This window comes from Aptenodytes patagonicus, chromosome 2 (genome assembly GCF_965638725.1).
Source record: "Aptenodytes patagonicus chromosome 2, bAptPat1.pri.cur, whole genome shotgun sequence".
Taxonomy (NCBI): domain Eukaryota; kingdom Metazoa; phylum Chordata; class Aves; order Sphenisciformes; family Spheniscidae; genus Aptenodytes; species Aptenodytes patagonicus.
Genome location: NC_134950.1, coordinates 148,478,947 through 148,499,955, shown reverse-complemented (window position 1 = coordinate 148,499,955; position 21,009 = coordinate 148,478,947). Strand labels below are relative to the sequence as shown.

The following is a 21,009-nucleotide window of genomic DNA, read 5'->3' as shown; positions in this document are numbered from 1 at the left end:
TCTAGCTTGATGGTGAGTTTGATTACATGGGAAAGAAATCTTCAGAATGGAAAGACGAAAATGCACTGGGGAGCCAAAAGCAGTACAGATTAAGTTTGAAAAAAACAAATACAGCTTTAAGTCTTTCAAGACTTATGTTTAAATAGAAGAACATTAGGCAATTATTAAGCAGGATAGTAGTCACTTTTGTCGTTAGCTGAGTCATTTGGCCTAGAAACCTAGAAAAAAGCAATCTTCTAGGATATTGTCACTATGGACAAGTAGTGTGGGGAAATTACAGAACAGGACAGAATCTTCATTGCTATCTCAGGGACTTTTCTTGAGCACGGAGGTTCAACAAGCAAAAGGTTTTACTCCAATTCTGCATACCACCCTACTCAAAGAAAGTTGGCTGCTGTTCTTTAGTACTCAGGTGCTTCCCTCAGATTTTTACATTTGATGTGGAGTACAGCAATAAACATTGTCCTCTTAACTGTAGAATGAAAGATCATCCACCTTGCTTTTCTATCTCAGAACATTTTGTAGTAAATACTATAGACATCTATTGCTGTCTGCCAGAATATGTTTGCATTACTCTAAATGTGGACCATTCTGCTGTAGTTGTGACTTTCAGAGAAATGTTTTTCAGTCACACTTTCTAAAATAAATAAAACTGTCCATAGCTGCCATTCTAAAACTTTCTACGTTTTCGTAGAAAACGTGGATTTTAATGAATGAGGAAAATGCAGCACAGCATCTTTGGGCTGAAGATCACACTTAGAGCTTGAAAATAAAAAAATGAACTAAAGCGTGTAATTGGACTTAAGTTCTCTTGTAACTGCTGCTGCATGAAATAGCTTTAAACAGTGACAGCTGAGTCAATTCCTAGTTTTAACGAAAGCCTACCAGTGAGTCAGCGGTTTCCCCCATTACTAAAATAACAGAGATTTTATTCTGTCTGCATGGTCTTCATCTCCACATCTTGATTGTCAAAACCCATTTGGTATGTACAGAAATATTATTAGCCTCATTTTACTACAAGGAATGGAGGTAGAAAGAAATGACTTAAGAAATAATTTTTTCCTTAAAACAGCAATTTTGATTGAAGCACATTTTATTGAAGACAATATCAAATATAAGTAGTTTTTCTTCCTGGGACTTACGTGACTTGTCACCAGCCAAATAATTATTTACAGTTAGATATTTTGGAGGCAACCATGCAGACAGAACAAGTTGAAAGGCAGTGGATAATATCCTATACAAAACATGGAAACATGAGAATACTCGTCATAATATTTTGATCCACGATCACGCACTTCAGTGGAAGTGTTCTTTCTAGATGAAAGAAAATAGAATCTAGAAACATCTGAAATGAAGCTTCACCTCACATCTTCCATATTTTAATTTCTAAGGTAGACTGTTTTGAGCAAAAATACTACAGCTTGTTCTGCAGATGAGTATGTAATGAAGTTGGAAAGGGCATACGAACATTTGTATTACCTAAATAGTTCTTCAGAACTCTGATACTTATTTATATCATAGTAGAGCTGAAAAAACTTGTGTAAATAGTTGGCGGGGGGGGGGGGGGGGGGGGGGGGGGCAAATGTTAGCAGGGAACCGTAATTAGTTACCAGCATATTTTCTTTCTTTCAATTACAACTGTGTGTGTATAAAGCCAGAAACTTGGTTGATGCTCAGCAATCTAAATTTAACATTAACTGAAAAAACAAGAGTGGCTATTACTCCTAGTGGTCATGGACTCTGCATTTGCAACAAAGTAGATTTTCCCTGAAAAAGTGATTATGTAGTTCTTCATAGGCAGCTAAATCAAAGCAGCCATAATTTCTGCCTCTCCCTGCCCTCCCTTCCTTTCAGTGAGTAAGAAAACTTTCAAATGGCCTCAGGCCAACAAAAATAAATAAGGAAGCTTTCATCTGACACACTAAGTATCCCTGCATGCTCTGTCAGATTGTGCTAATGCAAATAGACAGTATTGTAAATGTCCTCTAAAAATCAACTTTAGTCTTTTTTTTTTTTTTATTGTAGGGAAAAGAGTGAAAAGTGGGGCAGCTCTAAATTACTTAAAGTAGGGATAAGGCTGTGATGCTCTGGATCAAATGCTGTGTGGTCAGTTCTTCGTTATTTTTATGATACTCGTAACATAGGAAGTTATGACAAGCTGAGACTATTCAGAACTTTTAGGAGTGTCAGTATGGTCAGACACTGTATAAAAGAATACCAACAGGTTGAAAATGTTACGTGAAATATAACAAGAAAATGTTTCAGTGCAAACAATAGGAAGAACAACAGCAGGTTAATAGCTGCTTTCTGAAAACTATCTGCTGACATGCAAACGCATGTGGTCTGGAAGTTTGAATTCAGACTCTTTGAAAGTGAAAAGACAGCATGGAATGAGTGTCTGTCTGGTGACTTCAGGTGATTGAAACTGTCTGTGGGAACACTTTGGAGCTGTGTAAGTTTTTCAAAAATTCCCTTAGTCTGTTCCCAGGTCTTGGAGCACACAGGCCACAACAGAATCGGCTATCCATTTTCAGTTACAGCATTGTAGCATTTCTAGACTTGAAGAATCAGATAAGCAGAGGAAACTCCTGGCTGAGACATCTGAATAAATTACAAAATACTGCTTTTCAAGGAAAGCGTGCCTGTTTTGCTGTGTTGGGACTGTACTTATGGTTTCGGATTACGCTTTTTTATTTTTCTAACTTTGATCACTGTAACCTGTTCTACATATTCTCAGGGCTTTTCTTCATCATTCGTGATAGTATTGTCTCTCAGAAGAAAGAACATTCACTTCTCTTCCTAAACAATCTTTTTGATCAAAGTTCAACAGAGGGACACCTGAGCAAACACTGACACTGCTACAGGAGATCCTGAATTTTGGTCAGTCGTGTTTACCAGAAGTGGGCTAAGGGGGAGTTTTATTGAGTACAGCATTTAATCTCAGAACACCAACAGAGAATGTCAATGGCCATGAAAGAAAATGAGATGCATGTGTAAAAATTCAATCCTTACTAGTATGTGTTAACAACTCTGGTCTCTGCAAAAGTAACCTATGCATATCCAAATAAATTATACTTATCCTTTAACCTAGGAGCTCTTCTACTTTGGGAAGGTAGTGAAAAATATCTACGCCCTTCCTTTTGTTTTTTGCTCCCATGACCAGTGAATGCAGGTAATCAAATTTTGAAAAAGTCTTTCTTCATCAGAGAAAAAGTCAAAATAAGATTTGGAAGGATTCCAGTTCAGGAAATGGTTTCAGAGCGTGTGGTTTCAGAATCTTTAGTTTCCATGAGTAAGTGGAATTGGTTCTGGTTGAGACAGTCTGGATATCTAGTAGAAAGAATATAGATGCGTGAGGCAACTGCAGAAATAACTTCTGGGCTAAAGTAGGGTTAAACTTTCTGTGTACTGATTAAGAGCAGGGAGACAAATGCTGCTCTGTTCTTGACAATAGCTCTGACCTGGCTAAATGAGCAGTGAATCTTCAAATATTTCTATTAGCTGTTAATTTAAGAGCTCCTTTCTGCAGGAAGAGACCCCTTTTTAAAATGAATGTTAGAGCAGGGTGTTTCCTGTGGGATCTGTGGGCCCCCAAAGTGAATTGAAATTACTCTACTGGTTGGTTTAAGCTTCATAGTGTAAATGGTATTGCTAAATGAATTTAAATTGTTCTGAATAATGCAGTAGTTCATAAGGGTTGCTTTGTCCAAATAAGTTCCCTAGCAGAAAGGCCAAGTCTCTTGAGAATAATGATCTCATAGTTGGCAGGGGGCACCTCAAAATAAAATACTTCTGTAAGGTATCTACCCTATTCTAGCTTTGCAAGATCACAGAGCATAACTGTGAAACCTTATTCTGTTCTTTGTGGGTCTGCTCAAAGTTTACTTTTGCATGAATTTGTTCCTACTACAGATGTGTGTTTCCCTCTATAAACAGGCACTTCTGGGAAGTTCCTTTGTTTATTGTTTGTTTGGGAGGTTTTCTGTGGGGAAACTTGTGCTTTTTTTCATTCATGTAAGTGATTTTCACACCAGCATTTATCCAAGTAACTTCATTGTAGTAAAATAGACTTTATATGTGATGCAACAGTGTATGGTGGTTTTATTTTCTCTAAAGATAACAAATCTGGAGCACTGTCATTTATGAAGTCTCTGTATTTCTATTTCTCAATTTTTTCATTAGAAATGTAGTTTTGGCTTTAAGTGGAGGTAGCTCTCATGAGAAACTTCAGCCATCATACGATTTTTGGCTTTGCTCGGGAGAAACATTTCTGTCTCCTTTTATTTCCCCATTTCCCACATTGTTGGAATGAGCAGCCAACCGTGATAGCTGCAAGGAAAAATCAGACCTCTCTGTCTCCTCTTAGTTTTTGATGGTCAGTACTTCAACTGTACTAAAAGAATTTTTAAATAGTGGAGAAACCAAAGCTCCTCAGAGTGGCTATACCAACTTTCTACAGGACATGTTCTTTTTCATGTCTTGCACAAGGTTTAAGAAAGAAGAAAAGGTTGTGGAGAAGCCAAGTATGCCCTCTCCAATCCAAGAGATAACTAATTCTGGTTTTGCCACCTCCCTGACATCTCCCTACAAAATGCGTTGGAGAACTCTGGAAGAGCAGAGATATGCAGAGGACAACAGAAAGGTTGAGTGGGAAGATTGAAGTGTACATGTCTGTGGTAGGCAGGTCGGGCTGATCTGCAGAGCTAGAAGGTTAGTAGTCATAGATCACTGAGCCATAAGAAGTCCAGTAATAGATGTTACAGAGGCCAAATCATAGTCTAATGCAGTAGACTGGAAACACTGTGATTACAACATACATTCTATAGGTACGTCGGGGATAAAAGGAAGACGAGGGAAAATATGGGCGCTCTCCGGAACAAAACAGGAGACCTGGTTACCCGGGATATGGAGAAGGCAGAGATACTCAATGACTTTTTTGCCTCAGTCTTCACCAGCAAGTGCTCGAGCCTCACCACCCAAGCTGCAGAAGGCAAAGGTGGGGACTGGGAAAATGAAGAGCCGCCCACTGTGGGAGAACATCAGGTTTGAGACCATCTAAGGCACCTGAAGGTGCACAAGTCCACGGGACCCAATGAGATCCATCCGTGGGTCCTGAAGGAACTGGCGGATGAAGTTGCTAAGCCACTATCCATCGTATTTGAGAAGTCGTGGCAGTCCGGTGAAGTTCCCACTGACTGGAAAAAGGGGAAACATAACCCCCATTTTTAAAAAGGGAAAAAGGAAGACCCAGGGAACTACAGGCCAGTCAGTCTCACCTCTGTGCCTGGGAAAGTCATGGAGCAGATCCTCCTGGAAGCTATGCTAAGGCACATGGAGGACAGGGAGGTGATTCGAGACAGCCAGCATGGCTTCACCAAGGGCAAGTCCTGCCTGACTAACCTAGTGGACTTCTCTGATGGAGTGACTACATCAGTGGACACGAGAAGGGCTACAGATGTCGTCTATCTGGACCTCTGTAAGGCCTTTGACACGGTCCCTCACAACATCCTTCTCTCTAAACTGGAGCGGTATGGATTTGATGGGTGGACTGTCCGGTGGGTGAGGAATTGGTTAGATGGTCGCATCCAGAGGGTAGTGGTCAACGGCTCAATGTCCAGATGGAGGTTGGTGACGAGTGGCGTCCCGCAGGGGTCCGTATTGGGACCGGTACTGTTTAGTATCTTCATCAGTGACATAGACAGTGGGATGGAGTGCACCCTCAGCAAGTTTGCAGATGACACCAAGCTGAGTGGTGTGGTCGACACGCCAGAGGGACGGGATGCCATCCAGAGGGACCTGGACAAGCTCAAGAAGTGGGCCCGTGTGAACCTCGTGAGGTTTAACAAGGCCAAGTGCAAGGTCCTGCACCTGGGTCGGGGCAACCCCCAATATCAAATACAGGCTGGGGGATGAAGGGATTGAGAGCAGCCCTGCCGAGAAGGACGTGGGGGTACTGGTGGATGAAAAGCTGGACATGAGGCAGCAATGTGCGCTCGCAGCCCAGAAGGCCAACCGTATCCTGGGCTGCATCAAAAGAAGCATGGCCAGCAGGTCGAGGGAGGTGATTCTGCCCCTCTACTCTGCTCTGGAGAGACCCCACCTGGAGTACTGCGTCCAGCTCTGGAGCCCTCAGCATAAGAAAGATACGGACCTGTTGTAGCGGGTCCAGAAGAGGGCCACGAAAATGATCAGGGGGATGGAACACCTCCCCTTTGAAGAAAGGCTGAGAGAGTTGGGGTTGTTCAGCCTAGAGAAGAGAAGGCTTTGGGGAGACCTTATTGCAGCCCATCAGTACTTAAAGGGGGCTTATAAAAAAGATGGCGGCAAACTTTTTAGCAGGGCCTGTTGCAATGGGACAAGGGGGAATGGCTTTAAAGTAAAGGGGGGTAGATTTAGACTAGATCTAAGGAAGACATTTTTTATGCTGAGGGTGGTGAAGCACTGGCACAGGTTGCCCAGAGAGGTGGTGGATGCCCCATCCCTGGAAACATTCCAGGTCAGGTTGGACGGGGCTCTGAGCAACCTGATCTAGTTGAAGATGTCCCTGCCCACGGCAGGGGGGTTGGACTAGATGACCTTTAGAGGTCCCTTCCAACCCAAACTATTCTATGATTCTATTATTACATCCTGAGTCGAGAGACTGTACTAAAGCTTTAAGGATTTTAGTGGGCCTGACTTGGATTTTCTGATTTTAGCGTTGGTGATACGGGATCATCACTCTATGATGATCAGGTAAGTAACTAGTCAGGTAGGACTCTAGTTACTCAGGATTTTTGGGTCTTTCAGGTATTATTAAAATGATGGAGTGTGATCTGAGACCCTGCCACACAATTATAAAGAGGCCTTGAAATGGAGATCCAGCTATACAGATTTTATTTTTTTTTAGCCTAGTACAGTAAGTAAAAACGTGGAGCTAGGAAGAGAAAGACATAACCGTGGAATCTAAGGTCACATTATTGACTTTTATCAGGACTGGAGTACAATAATATACCCATATATGTTGAGGAAATTGTATGTGAAAAGTATTAAAGAGCATTCTGGGTGGTCTTCCAGTTCCTGAGGTTGGGTGGTAAAGAAGTTGATGCCTTTGAACACTGGAGAAATGAATCTTTGGGCAGTGGTAGGCATTTTGACAATTTGTGGCAGAAATTCTGAAGTGAGAGCATTTAGGAATTAGGTCAAGGTCCTGTAATGCTTGTACTGCTCTTGTCAAAATTGCTGTGCATCCCATAATAATGAGTAGCAATTATGAGGACTTACTGCTCAGATCATAAAGAGGTAATGAGGTTTTGTATTATTTGTTCTTAGAGTTGAGACACAGAAATTGTAATGTAGAGGTCATTAAACTGAGAGACATAAGACTCTGAATGTTAATCTAACCAATTATTTGGGATTTACCATCCTAAAAGAATTGTATTCACTGTGTTTACCCCAATTCTCTGACTAATTTCAGCCATTTAGTCATATCTATATGTTCTCTAAAGTTTTAGAAAATTTTTAATATTGATCCCATTATATATAGCTTTCACAATGATCATTTAAGGACATTGTTTATGGTTGGCTGATACAGACCATGAAATGTAATTGTATATGCCCCTAAGCAAATAAGCAAATTAATTCCTTTTGAGAAAAGACTTCTCATCCATCTGTTTTCTTTCAGAGGGGGAGGTTCAGTTTTTATATATGAAATAGTTGAGAGTAGGGCTGCTTAGATGATATCACTTTTCATGTGTTTGTTTGAGTTGTTCCAATTTTTGTGTCACTGAATTCTTTCTCCTGAAATGTTACACGTTTTGATACTGGTTTGTGCTGAGGTAGATGAGAGAATGACTTTGTGCTGACTCCTTGCGTGCTGTTTCCAAGCCTAGATGAAAACTTGTAAAATGGGGCAGGGGGAGTAGTTCTAGCAGTTCCAATAGGAACTTTTGATCCAGCAAAATTTAGATGTAAAATTCAAAATAAAACACTACCACTTGTTGCATGAGATGCCCTTTGAAATGAAGGAAGGAAGGAGGGATGAAAGAAGGAAGAAAAGAAAGCCAGTGCAATGAAGAGAACCTTTTCTAAATCCACAAATGAAAACTGAAGTAATTTCCCATGAACTGCTAACCTCTCAATTTAATACATTGTAGGAGCACTTCGGAATTGGAAAACTTACAAAGAAAATATGCTTAAGTAATGACCATGAATATGACATTAACCATTTTTAGAAAAATTGTATTCCTTAATCATTTCAAGTCTATTTTAAATACAGTTAGGAAGAAAAGTTATTCTAGTAGTCATCTATTTATTCAGTTTTCCAACCTCCTAGTTCCCTTCAAAGCATATGCTCTGTTTACTTTCCATTTCGTGAGTTTGTATTTCAGTTGGTTAAGAAACAAACTTTTGTCTGATTTTTAAAGATTAGCAGTAGGCTATGGGAACATATTTGAGACTAATGTGCAGTCGTCTCCATGAAACAATATTTTGACTATAACTTAAATGATGCATTGTTTCTGAAAGTTGGTAGTTTGGTAGTATATGCAGACTGGCTTGCAAATACTTAATGCATCAAAGTCATTCCTAAATGCAGTTGTATAATGTATATGTCACTGTATCAAGTAAATTCTGAAAGTCAACACACCACATAGAAACACGGGCTGAGAACATCGTTGTATCATTCTGTATCCCTTTTAGGTGTGAAACTAATGGTGGTTCCAGCTATATTTGATACAATATCAAACGTATCAAGGCAATACTTAGGTAATTTTATAAATGGCAGGAAGCTGGTTGAAATCAGTTTGGGTTTTAGCTGCTGTTTGATCTGCAGAACCTTAATGCATGTGACAGCTGTTGAATCCCTGGGAACATTAGAGTGAATCCATATACAGCATCTGATTTCATCCTTTACAAGTACAATCACAAATACCCTTAGCAATCCATTTCTAACCACTTTTTGAGAAGCACTCAAAAATGAGTTTTTCCTCCCTTTATTGTCTTCTTTCATACTGATAGCAACTTTGTTGTGTACAGAATAACATCTTTGACCTCTTTCGATAAGGCAGCTCTACTTTCAGGTTAGGATATGTGAATGAATGAATTGAAAGTCTAAATGTGGAAGGAGGAAAAAAATACAAAGGAAGGGGGGTAGGGGAGTGTCTATGATGGAGGAAGCTTTTAACTCTTCCTAGCAGAGGTGAAGCACATTTAGTGATATTTAAGACATTACCTTAATTTTCTACCTTTATTTCACCCCTTATATAACATCAGAAGTCGCATTTGATTAGCTATCGGAATAATATATTTGTTTGTTTCTAAAATTGAAGTAGCCTCATTTCAGTATTTAAGTGCATTTTTTCCAGAGTTGGTTTGTTTTACATAAGAAGGGTATGAAATATATTATATATTTTCTCATTTTAATTTGTATTATAGGGAGTCCAATGCCATTTTGGTCTACCAATTGATAGTTTAGGGAATCTTTATATGCATATACATTTTTATATGTACTTTAAAAATAACTGTTTTGTGTTACAGAGGGGTGCCAAAGTTGTCAGTCTAAGACTTGAATAAGTTAAAGACACTTTGGTATGGAAATACTGAGACAGTGTGGATGTACTTAGAAGAAAAGTTCAGTGACTGCCTCTGCATAGTTAAGAAAATGAATGTAATTGGTGTGATGTGAGATGGGCTTTACTGTATAATACAGCTTTAGAGAGAAAAATATCACAAGTTTTGTATTAATTAAAGGAATAAACATACTGTTTTTCATAGAAGCTAATTGCTCTATTCTGCTACTACTGGAATTAGCTACCTGAAATACCAAATTCAAATATGAACATAAAAGGCGATACTGGTTCTATAATATGTGAAAATGTGTAAAGTTTGTGAATATTTAGTATTTTCTCCATATGTATATCAACACGTGCATATAAAGATTCCCTAAAATACTACTTAACAGTACAAAATAACAGTGGACTACATGGCATTATTAATATATTGTTTTCTTAATTACTTCATAGAGCTCATACATTTCACATGTAAAGCCATAAGATATTACTGTTAGAATAATTCACCAGGCTAATATTGTCCTTTAGAAATATTTTTGTCATATTGGAGTTATAAAATAATTAATCTGGTCCATTTTCAAAAACATTTCATCATTCTGGATTGAAGCAAACCAGAGGGTTTTCATCATCCCAAGAGACAATTATATGGTTTAAGTGGGAAACTGAACACTTGAAGCTGGTTTCCAACATGTAAGTGCAGCTTTCAGTAGTGGGAGAACTGTATTTAGGAAGATGTGAATTTCTGCAGTACATCTTCACTGGCTTTGAACTCTGCTATCCAATGTTCCTGTCATACTTGTTCATTTCCCACCTCCTTATTGTAATTGCCAAATAGAGTTAATATGTTAATGCTCACCACGGGTTGTATAGCAAACGCTTCATGTCTATAGGCTGAAATAGTATTAGATATAGAAATAGTATTTAATACAGATATTAATTTTTTTAAGTAGAAAAAAAGTAGCATGATAATAGAAGCTACCATTCATCTTGAGTGAATTATATTGTGAAGTTTTTGGAACTCATAAACCATGGAATTTGCCCACTTCCAGTTTGGTTCCTCTTAGGAATAAAGTTTGGCATTTGTATAGCACTGTATTCTGTCCTCCAATAAAAAAAAGATATCCGAATATGGCAGACAACAGGTGGTTTGAAAAGCTGCCCTTTCGGATTAAACTTGTGACTAGAGGGTAATATGTAATTCAGTAATTAGATAAGAATTCCAGTAAACTCAAATTTGCTGACTCCTGGTCTCTAATTCCAATAATGTATTTTTGCTTTCAAAACAAAGACTTTGTTGTGTGATGATGAGCAAAACAAGTTAGTAACTGTGAATAAAAAAAGGACTACATACCTAATCTTTATTGTTTTACAGTAATCTCTTGTAATCTGTCCTTCAAAGCAGGGAACATGGTGAAGAAGCTCTTATTTTTTTACGTGTCAACAAGTGAATTGTTGCCTTCTTGTAGTGTTTTGAACTAAACCGCCAACATCTGTGGCAATGTAACTGTTAAACATGTATTCACTGTAGTTTGAGTTTCTCTTATATTTTAAAAGCTGCAATGCTGTGGCTTTTTTTGTTGGCTGTCTCATTAAACCATCCTCTCCGACAGGAATGGAGCGTATATTGTGGTTTCCATAACTTAGTTGAGTGTGTGTTAAAAGCCCTGCTTTCCAGATGGATAGGCTGACAGTGTGCTCACTGTAGATTTCTGTGTTACTAATTCTTTGGTTTGTGTTTGCTTTTCCTCCACAGCCTTACCCCACCCTTGGATCAAGTAGGCTCCCTTTTCTGTCTGAGTAGTATAGGTGAAGGTGAAAAAGGATCTGAAGTAGTAGTCCATATGTAGCTTTTAATTCTGCTCTATTGAGAACTCTCTTCCGTTTGCAGTACCAGCAAGGTACTGCAGGTACTGTAGAGTAAATGCAATCCTTTCACTCTTATTCACAAGGCAGAGTGCAGCTAGAGCCAGTTTGCTTCCTTTCAACCACCTTGTTGAAACAAATTGCTTACCGTGAATGTTTCTCCTCCACCACCACCTCTACCCCTTGATGAACGCTTTCAGATAAACTGTGTCATCTTTTGCCGGTCTGAATTACAAGGCCTGTATTTTATTTTCTGACCCATGATAAGAACTCTACTGCCTTGAGGGTGGCATGTTTCCTTTTGTGTCTTTTCCCTCTCTCATTCAAGGAAAGGATTTTCTTTTGGCTTTTCTGAATCCCAGGTAGACCCAAAGCCCCTCTTCAAGGCTGAGGATACAATATATGATCTTTGACACCTGCCATTCTGAAGTGGAAACAGTTGTGGCTGCAGAGCTCTTGTATAGTGATGGCTAAGTCAAGGACCTTTCCTTCAGTTCTTCCATATACAGTTCTCAAGCAGGAAAATCTTTTACTCTTTCAAGTATTCTGTGGGTATTTTCCAGTTGTTTGACATTTTTTAATGCCTTCTCTCATAGAAGATAATATGCTGCAGAGCGATCTCATATTCCACCAGCCAGCGCAAGAAAAGCATTGTAAGCAGTCTGTAGAGGATACTTCCATCACTGCAACAACTATGGGCAGTGGCCCTTCCAAACTGTTGGTGCAGATGATGTCCCTGAACACAAATGGGAGTCTTGAACTAGTCTTCATTGGCCATCTCTCTGTTCAGAGCCAGACTGGTAGTCTTTCAAACTACATTTATGTCAAATAACATCAAATGCTTTAGTATGGACTTTACAGTTGAGGGCTCTAGGATTTGATTTGCTTTGTTACCACAGCATAATTCTCCAACTCTGTCCCTTTTCAGGGGCCTTTCACAATAGTTTGCTTAAGTTGACAGTAGATGCTATGTTGGTGAGTAGTTTTAGAACCAGTAACTGCATACCTCAGCAATCTCAACATCTCTTCAGTGGTACCTAAGAGGAAACAAGATTTATGGCCTTTCCATACTTGTTCAATTCTTTGTATGACAGTAATAACAGCCTCTCATTTCAGATCTTAAGGACTCTCCCTCTTTCCTTGATTTGATAATTAGCTCATAGGAAGACCTACAAGAAAGCTGTTATTTAATTTCAAGCAATGCCCAGGTTCTGTTCAATCTTCTCAATCTCAATGCGAATCAACAACTAAATTTTATATCACTGCAAGACTTTGAACCTATTTTTACTTCTGTAGTGATGATAACTTTCCTACTTGTGAACTGATACCAGTCTATGTTAAATTTTATTCTTTCGTTTGCTTCCTAGCCAGTCTCTGCAAGTAAAACAGTATCTGACACCTTTAGGACACATAACCTCATTTGTATATGTGGTGCTACGTATGACACTTCTGCTCCTTGCCTCCAAATAAAGCTGCATTCAGTCTATTCTCCCTCAGTTAAGTGGGTTGTTACTTCTCAGGCTGTAAAGAGCATTTCATCAGTTCTGCCTTTGGTAGCAGGATCCTTTCACCATTTGAAAAAGAAACCTTCTCTGTCTGTCTCTGTTCTCTGGGGTACTGACATTGGATGTGGCTCTTGTGGATCTGGAGATCTGTTGCAAATGGATTACAGCCACAGGAGGAACTGAAGCTTCACATTCTTATTTTAGAGCACTATCCAGTTTGAAATGCATTCTGGTCATGTGTGAAAGACCTATGCATCCAAATGATAATGATACAGTTACATAGTACATCAGTAGGATTGTATGACGTGTCTTTTCTCTTTCAAAAGATAATCTCCAAAAGAACCTTACTTCTTTTTGAACCAGCTCCACAGTGAGATTAAGTGAATGACATTCTTGCCTCTGCACCATGCATCAGGTGTTGCTTGGGTAGTTTCACAGTATTAGGATTGATCTGAGTTTTATCTTTTTACTTCCCATACTGCTAAAAACTGCTACTTCTTTCTTAGTTGTGTTTCTGGTGGCATGCGTGGTTGAAGAGACAGATTTGTATTTCACCCAGTTTAGCTTGTCCCTTGAGTCCCACTCAGAGTAGAACAGAACAGGACCCCAGTGGTTTTGACATGGTTGGGGCAGTTCTGTTATCAGGACCTCAGTAAGTTGACCAGAGTCCCCACCATTACATCTGGACCAGGAACAGTGATTAAACTATCTGATCCCTCCAGACTCAAAAATCTTCACAACACTGGATTGTGGATGGCTGTCATTGGATAAGGACTTCTGTTCCTCTCTAGCATAAATGATAGGAATGCGTAGACTCTTTTCCACCGTCCTAGGTGGATCAAAATTTCATCTCAGTTTTCCTGGCAATCTGTTCCTTCCACCTCAACTGCAATTATTTTTGAATATCCACTTCAGTTGAGTAAAGAGATAAGCGAAAGTCTATACTGAGTCAGCCCATTATTCTACTCTTTATTAGACCTATGCTTTTACCGAATTATTTTTGGATTTCTGGTCTGATCTCTTCCTGCCACCTCCCTCCCCAACATCTGTCAGAACTTCACCAAATGTTTTGCTATCTCTGAAGTCCCCAGGACTGATGTGAACCTTAATATAGCAATGTTCTTTGAAGAAATCTAAGGTTGCTCCCCTGGGTAGCTAGTGAAACAGAACAACTACTTCGAGTCATGTTAATTTAAAACTACATATGGAAGCGCTTCTAAGTCAAAGCATGTTATGTAAGAGCAGACCATCTGAAGCCTGTCTTCCAGCAGCTTGCCTCCTAGACCCTTTCTTAAATGTTTTTTTACTCTTTCCCTTTCCATCTCTGTCTTGCACCTCTCTTTCTCCCTCTCCCACACACGCAAATACCTGCTATAGTAACCCACCACTTGTCTTCTGCGATGGTCCACCTAACAACAGCCAGGCATGCAGTCACAAGTCTGGGCTTGTGCCTGTGGTGTTTGAATGGTTGTCTACCTGTTGCCAAGCACAGCGATTCACAGCAGGGTTCTGCCTTCCCTCGGTGGGCACACAAACTTGTACGTTTCCTCCCTGCCTGGCTTCCAGTTTCAACAACCAGTCATAAGACTCTATTCCCTCTGTCAAAATTGAAATTGGGCGATGGATTCAGAAGTCAGCTAGAGAGATGGGAATCGGTTTCAGAGATCCCATCAACCTTGTTTTCTTAGGAAACCATTTTGGAAAAGTTGCTGGCTTGAAAGCCACTGATGATAGCATTGAAAAATACACACTTTTCTCTGTAATACAAGACTGGATTAAATAACGTTCATTCTTTCAGATCTGATTAAATTATAGCAAGTTAAATTGTTGATAAATTATCAGTGTTTCTATATTGTCTTTAGGCAAATTTTTAAGAAGAAAGTTAGTACTACAATATGTAATTCTTCCACGTATCACTCAACAGTGGTAGTGTAGAACTGTAAAGCAGTCCATATGTGAACAGATTTAATTTTCAGGGGCAACAGGTCTTTGTAAAAATTCATAGCCAGGATGTCAGTGTAACTTAGCCATTTGCTTTTGATTTGTAGAATGTAAACTTCTGGAATGTTTTCATTAAAACTTATGAAGAGTATTTTTTGCCTCTGAGGGTAAACATGGGATCTTAAAATAACTGGTACTACTGATGAGAATAACTTTTCAAAGTAATATAAAACGACTTGTTTGTGTATCACAAGAGCCAACGAGTGAAACATGATTTTTGGGACATGTTGTACTTAGTATTGGAAATAATTATTAGAATTAACTGTTGATGGCATTCCCTTATATGGAACTTTCAATGCATGGGATACATCAAAAGACAATTCATAAGGCTGGGGTGGGGGGTATATTTTGGCACATGTATTGAAATATCAGCTTGGGCAGCTGAAGTACATTTTTGTTAGATGTTTGTCACGTTTTCAGTTTTGCTGCCTGAAGGAGGTATGTTACTTTTTTTTCCCCTAGATATAAATATATGGACTAGTTGAACTTTTAAATTTTTCTGAATACTGGAAATGAATGGCATGCTAAGTTAGGGGGTGCATGGGATTTGTATATACCGGATTAAAATCTTGCCTTTTTAACTATGTATAGGATAACAGTCTCAGTGAAAGGTTAGAATTATTTTGAAGATAAGGGGGGGGGTGTGTGTGTGTGATCATCTCTCCAAGGCAGGTAACTTTTCTAAGTTTCTTCCTGAAATTACTTCCTTAGAGCATCAGTAAATCACATTTAATGAATAAAAAGTGTTAATATGTAATAATTGGGAAGCTTTACCATATTTAAAAGTTCAGTTGAAAGACATGGGGAATTTTCAGTATTGAGTAATGCATTCTAAGTTCTTCCCATGTACACATGCACTGAAATAACTAAGGACCTGGAAAATTAAAATGCCAACAGAAATACACAGTATTTGCAATTGGAGTATCAAAAAAGAATTTGTTGGTAGTTGCAGGAGACTTATTTTTTAAAATCTGTTTTGCATCACGTGAACCTGTGGAAAGTACTACATTAACAAGATCATTTGGGGGGAGGGAGGACAACGCAAATGATAGTCTTTATTCTTGGATTACATTAAGATTTTATGGAAAGAACTGCATAATCATAAACCAAAGTAGAACTATGTAGTTTGCATTTGAAATAATATGTCTGTGCAGTTGGAAATTACTTTGGTGGTATCCTTCCAAACCATGGAAATTTCAAGAGTTCTCCCTTGTTACACTGCGTCCATGAGCTGCTAATTCATTAATAAGAACTACCGTAAAAATATCCCCTCTTTAAGAGTTAAATCCTGAATATAGAAATCACTGGTCATTTTGTTGTTAATAAGCTCTATATACTATGCCATCATCTATTTTAAACTGAGAACTAATTGCAATAGTGTACTATAATTCACTGATAGTGAAATCTACTCCTGCTTAATATGTTTTGTAATATTGACCCCCCAAAATGAAACTTTTCCAATTCTGGAGTATTCCAAATTATTTAAGAGTTGGTCATATATTATCAAATTTTACAGTGTATGTGCAGAATAGAATACAATAGACTATTTCAGTTGGAAGGGACCTACAATGATCACCTACTCCAACTGCTTGACCAATTCAGGGCTGACCAAAAGTTAAAGCATGTTATTAGGGGCATTGTCCAAATGCCTCTTAAACACTGACAGGCTTGGGGCATCGATGACCTCTCTAGGAAGCCTCTTCCAGTGTTTGACCACCCTCTCGGTAAAGAAATAAATAGTATAAATATATATTTTATATATATATATTTATAAATAATAAAAAGAAATCCTGTAGAAGACCAAATATTTCTCTCTTCTGTACGTGGAAATGAGAGGAGCTCTGTAATCCCCACTGTATGCACCTTATGCCTGCAATAGCTGTATCATTCATGTGTTCAAAGTAAAATTGTTGCCTGTTAAGTGTATGTCGTGTTCCATGTTATCCCTTTTTGTGTGTCCTAGGCAGTTGGCTTTCATTCAGGAAAGTTTTTAAGTATATGCTGGATGCCATTAGGTGTATACTTTAAATTATTGACTGATTTGGAGTCAGCTATTAAGAGAAACTGGTTAAGAGTGGAATTCTGGTCAAATGTATGATTCGTTTCTGTTCTTTTCCTGAAGCAGTTTTCTTAATCTGGTAAAAGAACAGTAGGTCACTATGCATCTTTTAATTCTACATTTTCTGATTTCTTTTCTGTGCCTTCCTTCAAATGAAGTAATACAGACTTGTACAATTTAGACCAAAGTTCACTGGTCTAAATTGTACTAATTGTACTAATTGTACTAATCACCACTGGTATGGTGGCACATACAGGTATAATGAGAGGATGTTAACGTGATTTTCTCTTTCAAGAAAATCTAAGTCATCTTCAGAAAGCAAAGTTGAAATGATCAGGAAATAAAAAGATTATGTATACTTTATGAAACAGTTTAAGGTAACTTTTTGATTTGTAACAAATCCATTTACTTAATACAATATGAACAAAAACGTGTTTCCCAGGGTTTAATGTTATTCAGAGTAATGTCAGTGTTGCTATTTCTGGGGGTTTGTGTTTACTGTTCATAGCACAGCAGGTAACATTACATTTTCACTTTGACAGGAGGAAAAACTATAGAGGGGGTATTGTGAAATGCAGTGTTTCCCTCTGAGCAAGTTTTTCATTTTCCTTTCTATGTGAAAAACAACACAGGTGATCATAAATTTGCAAGAGGAGATATAGGATTTAAGTACTCCTAGGAGCAGTTTTTGGAGCTCTATTTTGGAATTTCGTGCTCTATTTGAACATCAAGTCTTTGTATCTTTTTAAACTAAAGGGTATCTTGAATAGGTGCGTTTCTTAGCTTTTATGCCACCTTTCATTTCCTTTGAATAACTTATCAATTTAACTTCTTTTATAATAATGTTTTTGGCATAAAACCAGAGGGATATGCTTTTTGCTGGTTTTACAATAGGAGATAGACATGTGCCTCTCTGCATGTGTTTTGGAAAGCATGATTGTATTTGAGATTTAAAAAGTCACAGATAAATAAAAGCATTACAATAGCTACTATTGAAATCATACTTTTTCATGCAGCTAACAAATTTGTGTTCTGCCATTCTGTGAAATGGCCTTCGAAACATTCTCTCACAGCTTTCTATCTCAGTAATTTTTATATGTTTCAATGTATGCATAGTACACATTAAATTTCACTGGTACATGTATATGTGTTTTCAGATATAAAGAATGATACTATAAATCTAAATCTCCACATAACACATGTAGTCTCCAAGTAGCTTTTGTGCCACAACATCTGCGTGAAAAGACTTACATAAAATTTGTCTGGAAGTTTGTGGAACAATCTTTAACATATTTCTTGATTGTTTTACGTCACTATCAGCAATATTGCCAAATTACTGTAATTTTTCTTTTGTATTTAAATTTTCATTAATTTAAGGTCTAAACCTGTGTATTTCCTTAGTAATCTGTATTTGAATTAAGAATACTCTGAAAGTTTTCTTCTTTTTTTTTTTTCCCTAAGGATATGGCCCTTGTTGCTCCTGAAGCGCCTTCAGAACAAGCTAGAAGGGTTTTCCAGACATATGACCCTGAGGGTAAGGGCTGTACTTCTTGCTGAAATCAGATTTTATAATCGAAATGTACTCATTCAGTAGACACAAATTCCAAATAGTAATGAATACTGCATTGTGTAGGGTATCTCTTCAAAAATAGGACCATTATTTTCTAAAATTTGTTCCAAATACTGCACTTTCAAACCCATTGTCCTTTCCATGCCAGGGTAATATGCTGTTTACACCTGAGCTGATTAAGAGAGGAATGAAATACTTAGTACTTAAGACAAGAAATTTTCAATACAGTAGTCAATCTACAAGTGACATGAAGAAATTTTATGAGAATTCTGCAGTAAGGGAAGTTGAGTCCAACATTGTGCAGTAGGAAGTAGACTTCTTAGAGCATAAGCTTTTTAACCATGTAATGTTGTTGGTAATTAACATAAAGCTTAACTATAATTTGATTTATCGTATATTACATTTTCATAAAATAACTGATCCACTATGATTGCATTCTTCATGAAATTTTGTTCTTGAATGTATGTGGCATACACTGAAAATTTTCTTATGTTTTGGAAAACAGAGGATGTCTAAAATTCAGGTATTATTTTAACTAATCAAAAGGGTAAAAATATACAGTTATTTTCCCATGGTATCAAATGGAGATTGCTGTAAAGAGATTGAATTCTTAGCAAGTATTAAGCTTCTAAGTGTATGAATGATAAACCCGCAGTTTCTGTATTGCACTCCTCATTTTTTTTAAGGTGGGAGAGAAGTGTTTGAAAACTATGTTTCTTCTAGGACCCCACCGTTTGTTTGCAAATTTTAGAGATAAAGATATGCAGTATTTGTATTCTTTAATAAAATTTGTATTCCTGGAAAGCATTTTGTTTCTTTTCCTAATGAGAAGCTTTGCTACTTCTTCAGATAATGGTTTTATACCTGACACTCTGCTAGAAGATGTAATGAAGGCTCTGGACCTTGTTTCAGATCCTGAATAGTAAGTATAATAAAATTTAAAATACTATTAATAACCACATATTAATTATAATTGGGGGGGGTGTCTGGATTCAATTAACCACATATCAATTATAATTTAGAGTTTTTTCTAGATTTTTTTTTCCTAGCTTGCATTCTGGGCACAGAATGTTATTTTGAAGCGTTTAAGTCAGCTTTAAATTAAATGGGAGCAATTAAAATTAAAATGTCTCCAATTTTGGTAGTGATAACTAGAAGCCAAAAAAACCCTCAAACCTACAGCATCTACATATTGAGGAGATAGTCGTGAATATATGTCTGTATGTTAATGAGAGTGAAACTGTGTTACAAAAGAGCCAAACAATCAAGGTACTCAGAGGCAGATTAGCATTGGATTATCACTAGATCTATCTACAGAGTTTGAAGCTGAAACTGCTTCAGTTACAATTTGTTTCCACCAACACTCAGTACCTTGCAGTGTTTATAACTGTCATTTGTTTCCAGAAATGACGCCTTGATTCCTAGGATTAGAGATAAAATTATCAAATGAAAAAGGTAATTTATTTTAGATCTTATAAGGACAGACAGGACTAATATTCAGTGGCAGTAGTTAACCTTCGGTGTCAAAGCTTACCATGTTTTGCCACTAAATGCTTAACCCAGAAAGGAGAGCTATTTTTACATTTGAAAATGTAAATTTATTTTAAAAACATTTTTACATCTCCAAAAGATGGTTCTGCTCTTTCGTAAGCGTATGGTCTAGTTTATTGGGGTCTAAATCAGGTTCCTGTAGAATGGTTGTGGCAACTGCAAGTTTACTTGCCACAGCCATCTGAAATTTGATTGTTGCCATTTTCTGTCCTTTCAAATATTACAAAGTACAAAAAAGTTTACTGAGCTCTTCTGTGTGGAGAACAGGAGTGAAAACCGAAATCAAAAGACACCCGGGAAACTAAAACCAAAGAAAATACAAGACAAAAATGCTAGCATTCGTATCATGTCAATAAATGGTGAAATCTGCAAAAGTTCTTTTTAAAGGGGAAAAAAGAAAAAAACCTTAGTTTAATAGGTCTGAGAAGCTTTCTTTTGGCCTTTTTGTTCTACTGCCTCAATAAATCTGCAGAAATCCTCTTTCTGCATTCAGCGGTTTTTCCATTTGGCTGTGTGGCCTTCGGGGTGTTTGTGGCATAGCCCTGCCCTATTTTATTGTGCATAGCACAACGAATATAAATTGATGTAGAAAGAGGCAGTCAGAAGGCCTGCTATATTGAAAAGCCATGATCAAACCATGGAATATTCATTCTTGAAATATCTCTTCTTAAATAAAAATGTTGTCTAATATTACTGTCTTGAGGACCTACTCTGTTTTGGTTCTAGATGTCCTGTCTACTTAATGTGGAACACAAGTATAAACAACACATTTCAAATTCCATGCAGGCTTTTCTGGTTGTTTGTTTGTTTGCTTGTTTCTTTTTAAGTAAAATTAAAGGCATTGCTTCCAAGTGTACATTTTTTAGTTCAAGAACTAAATGGAAATTCTTTGTGATCATCTAATCCAAGGCTTTA

The 21,009-nt window shown here is 37.7% G+C and overlaps 1 protein-coding gene across 2 annotated transcripts in view; it reads left to right on the top strand.

The window, feature by feature from the left end:
* MINDY3 (MINDY lysine 48 deubiquitinase 3) overlaps nucleotides 1–21,009 on the top strand; it is a 60,129-nt gene that overhangs the window by 27,445 nt on the left and 11,675 nt on the right. For both annotated transcript variants that reach the window (XM_076331615.1, XM_076331616.1), the window contains 2 exons: nucleotides 18,435–18,507; nucleotides 19,393–19,465. In XM_076331615.1, coding sequence (XP_076187730.1) covers nucleotides 18,435–18,507; nucleotides 19,393–19,465 — 146 coding nt within the window. The remainder of the gene's footprint in view (nucleotides 1–18,434; nucleotides 18,508–19,392; nucleotides 19,466–21,009) is intronic.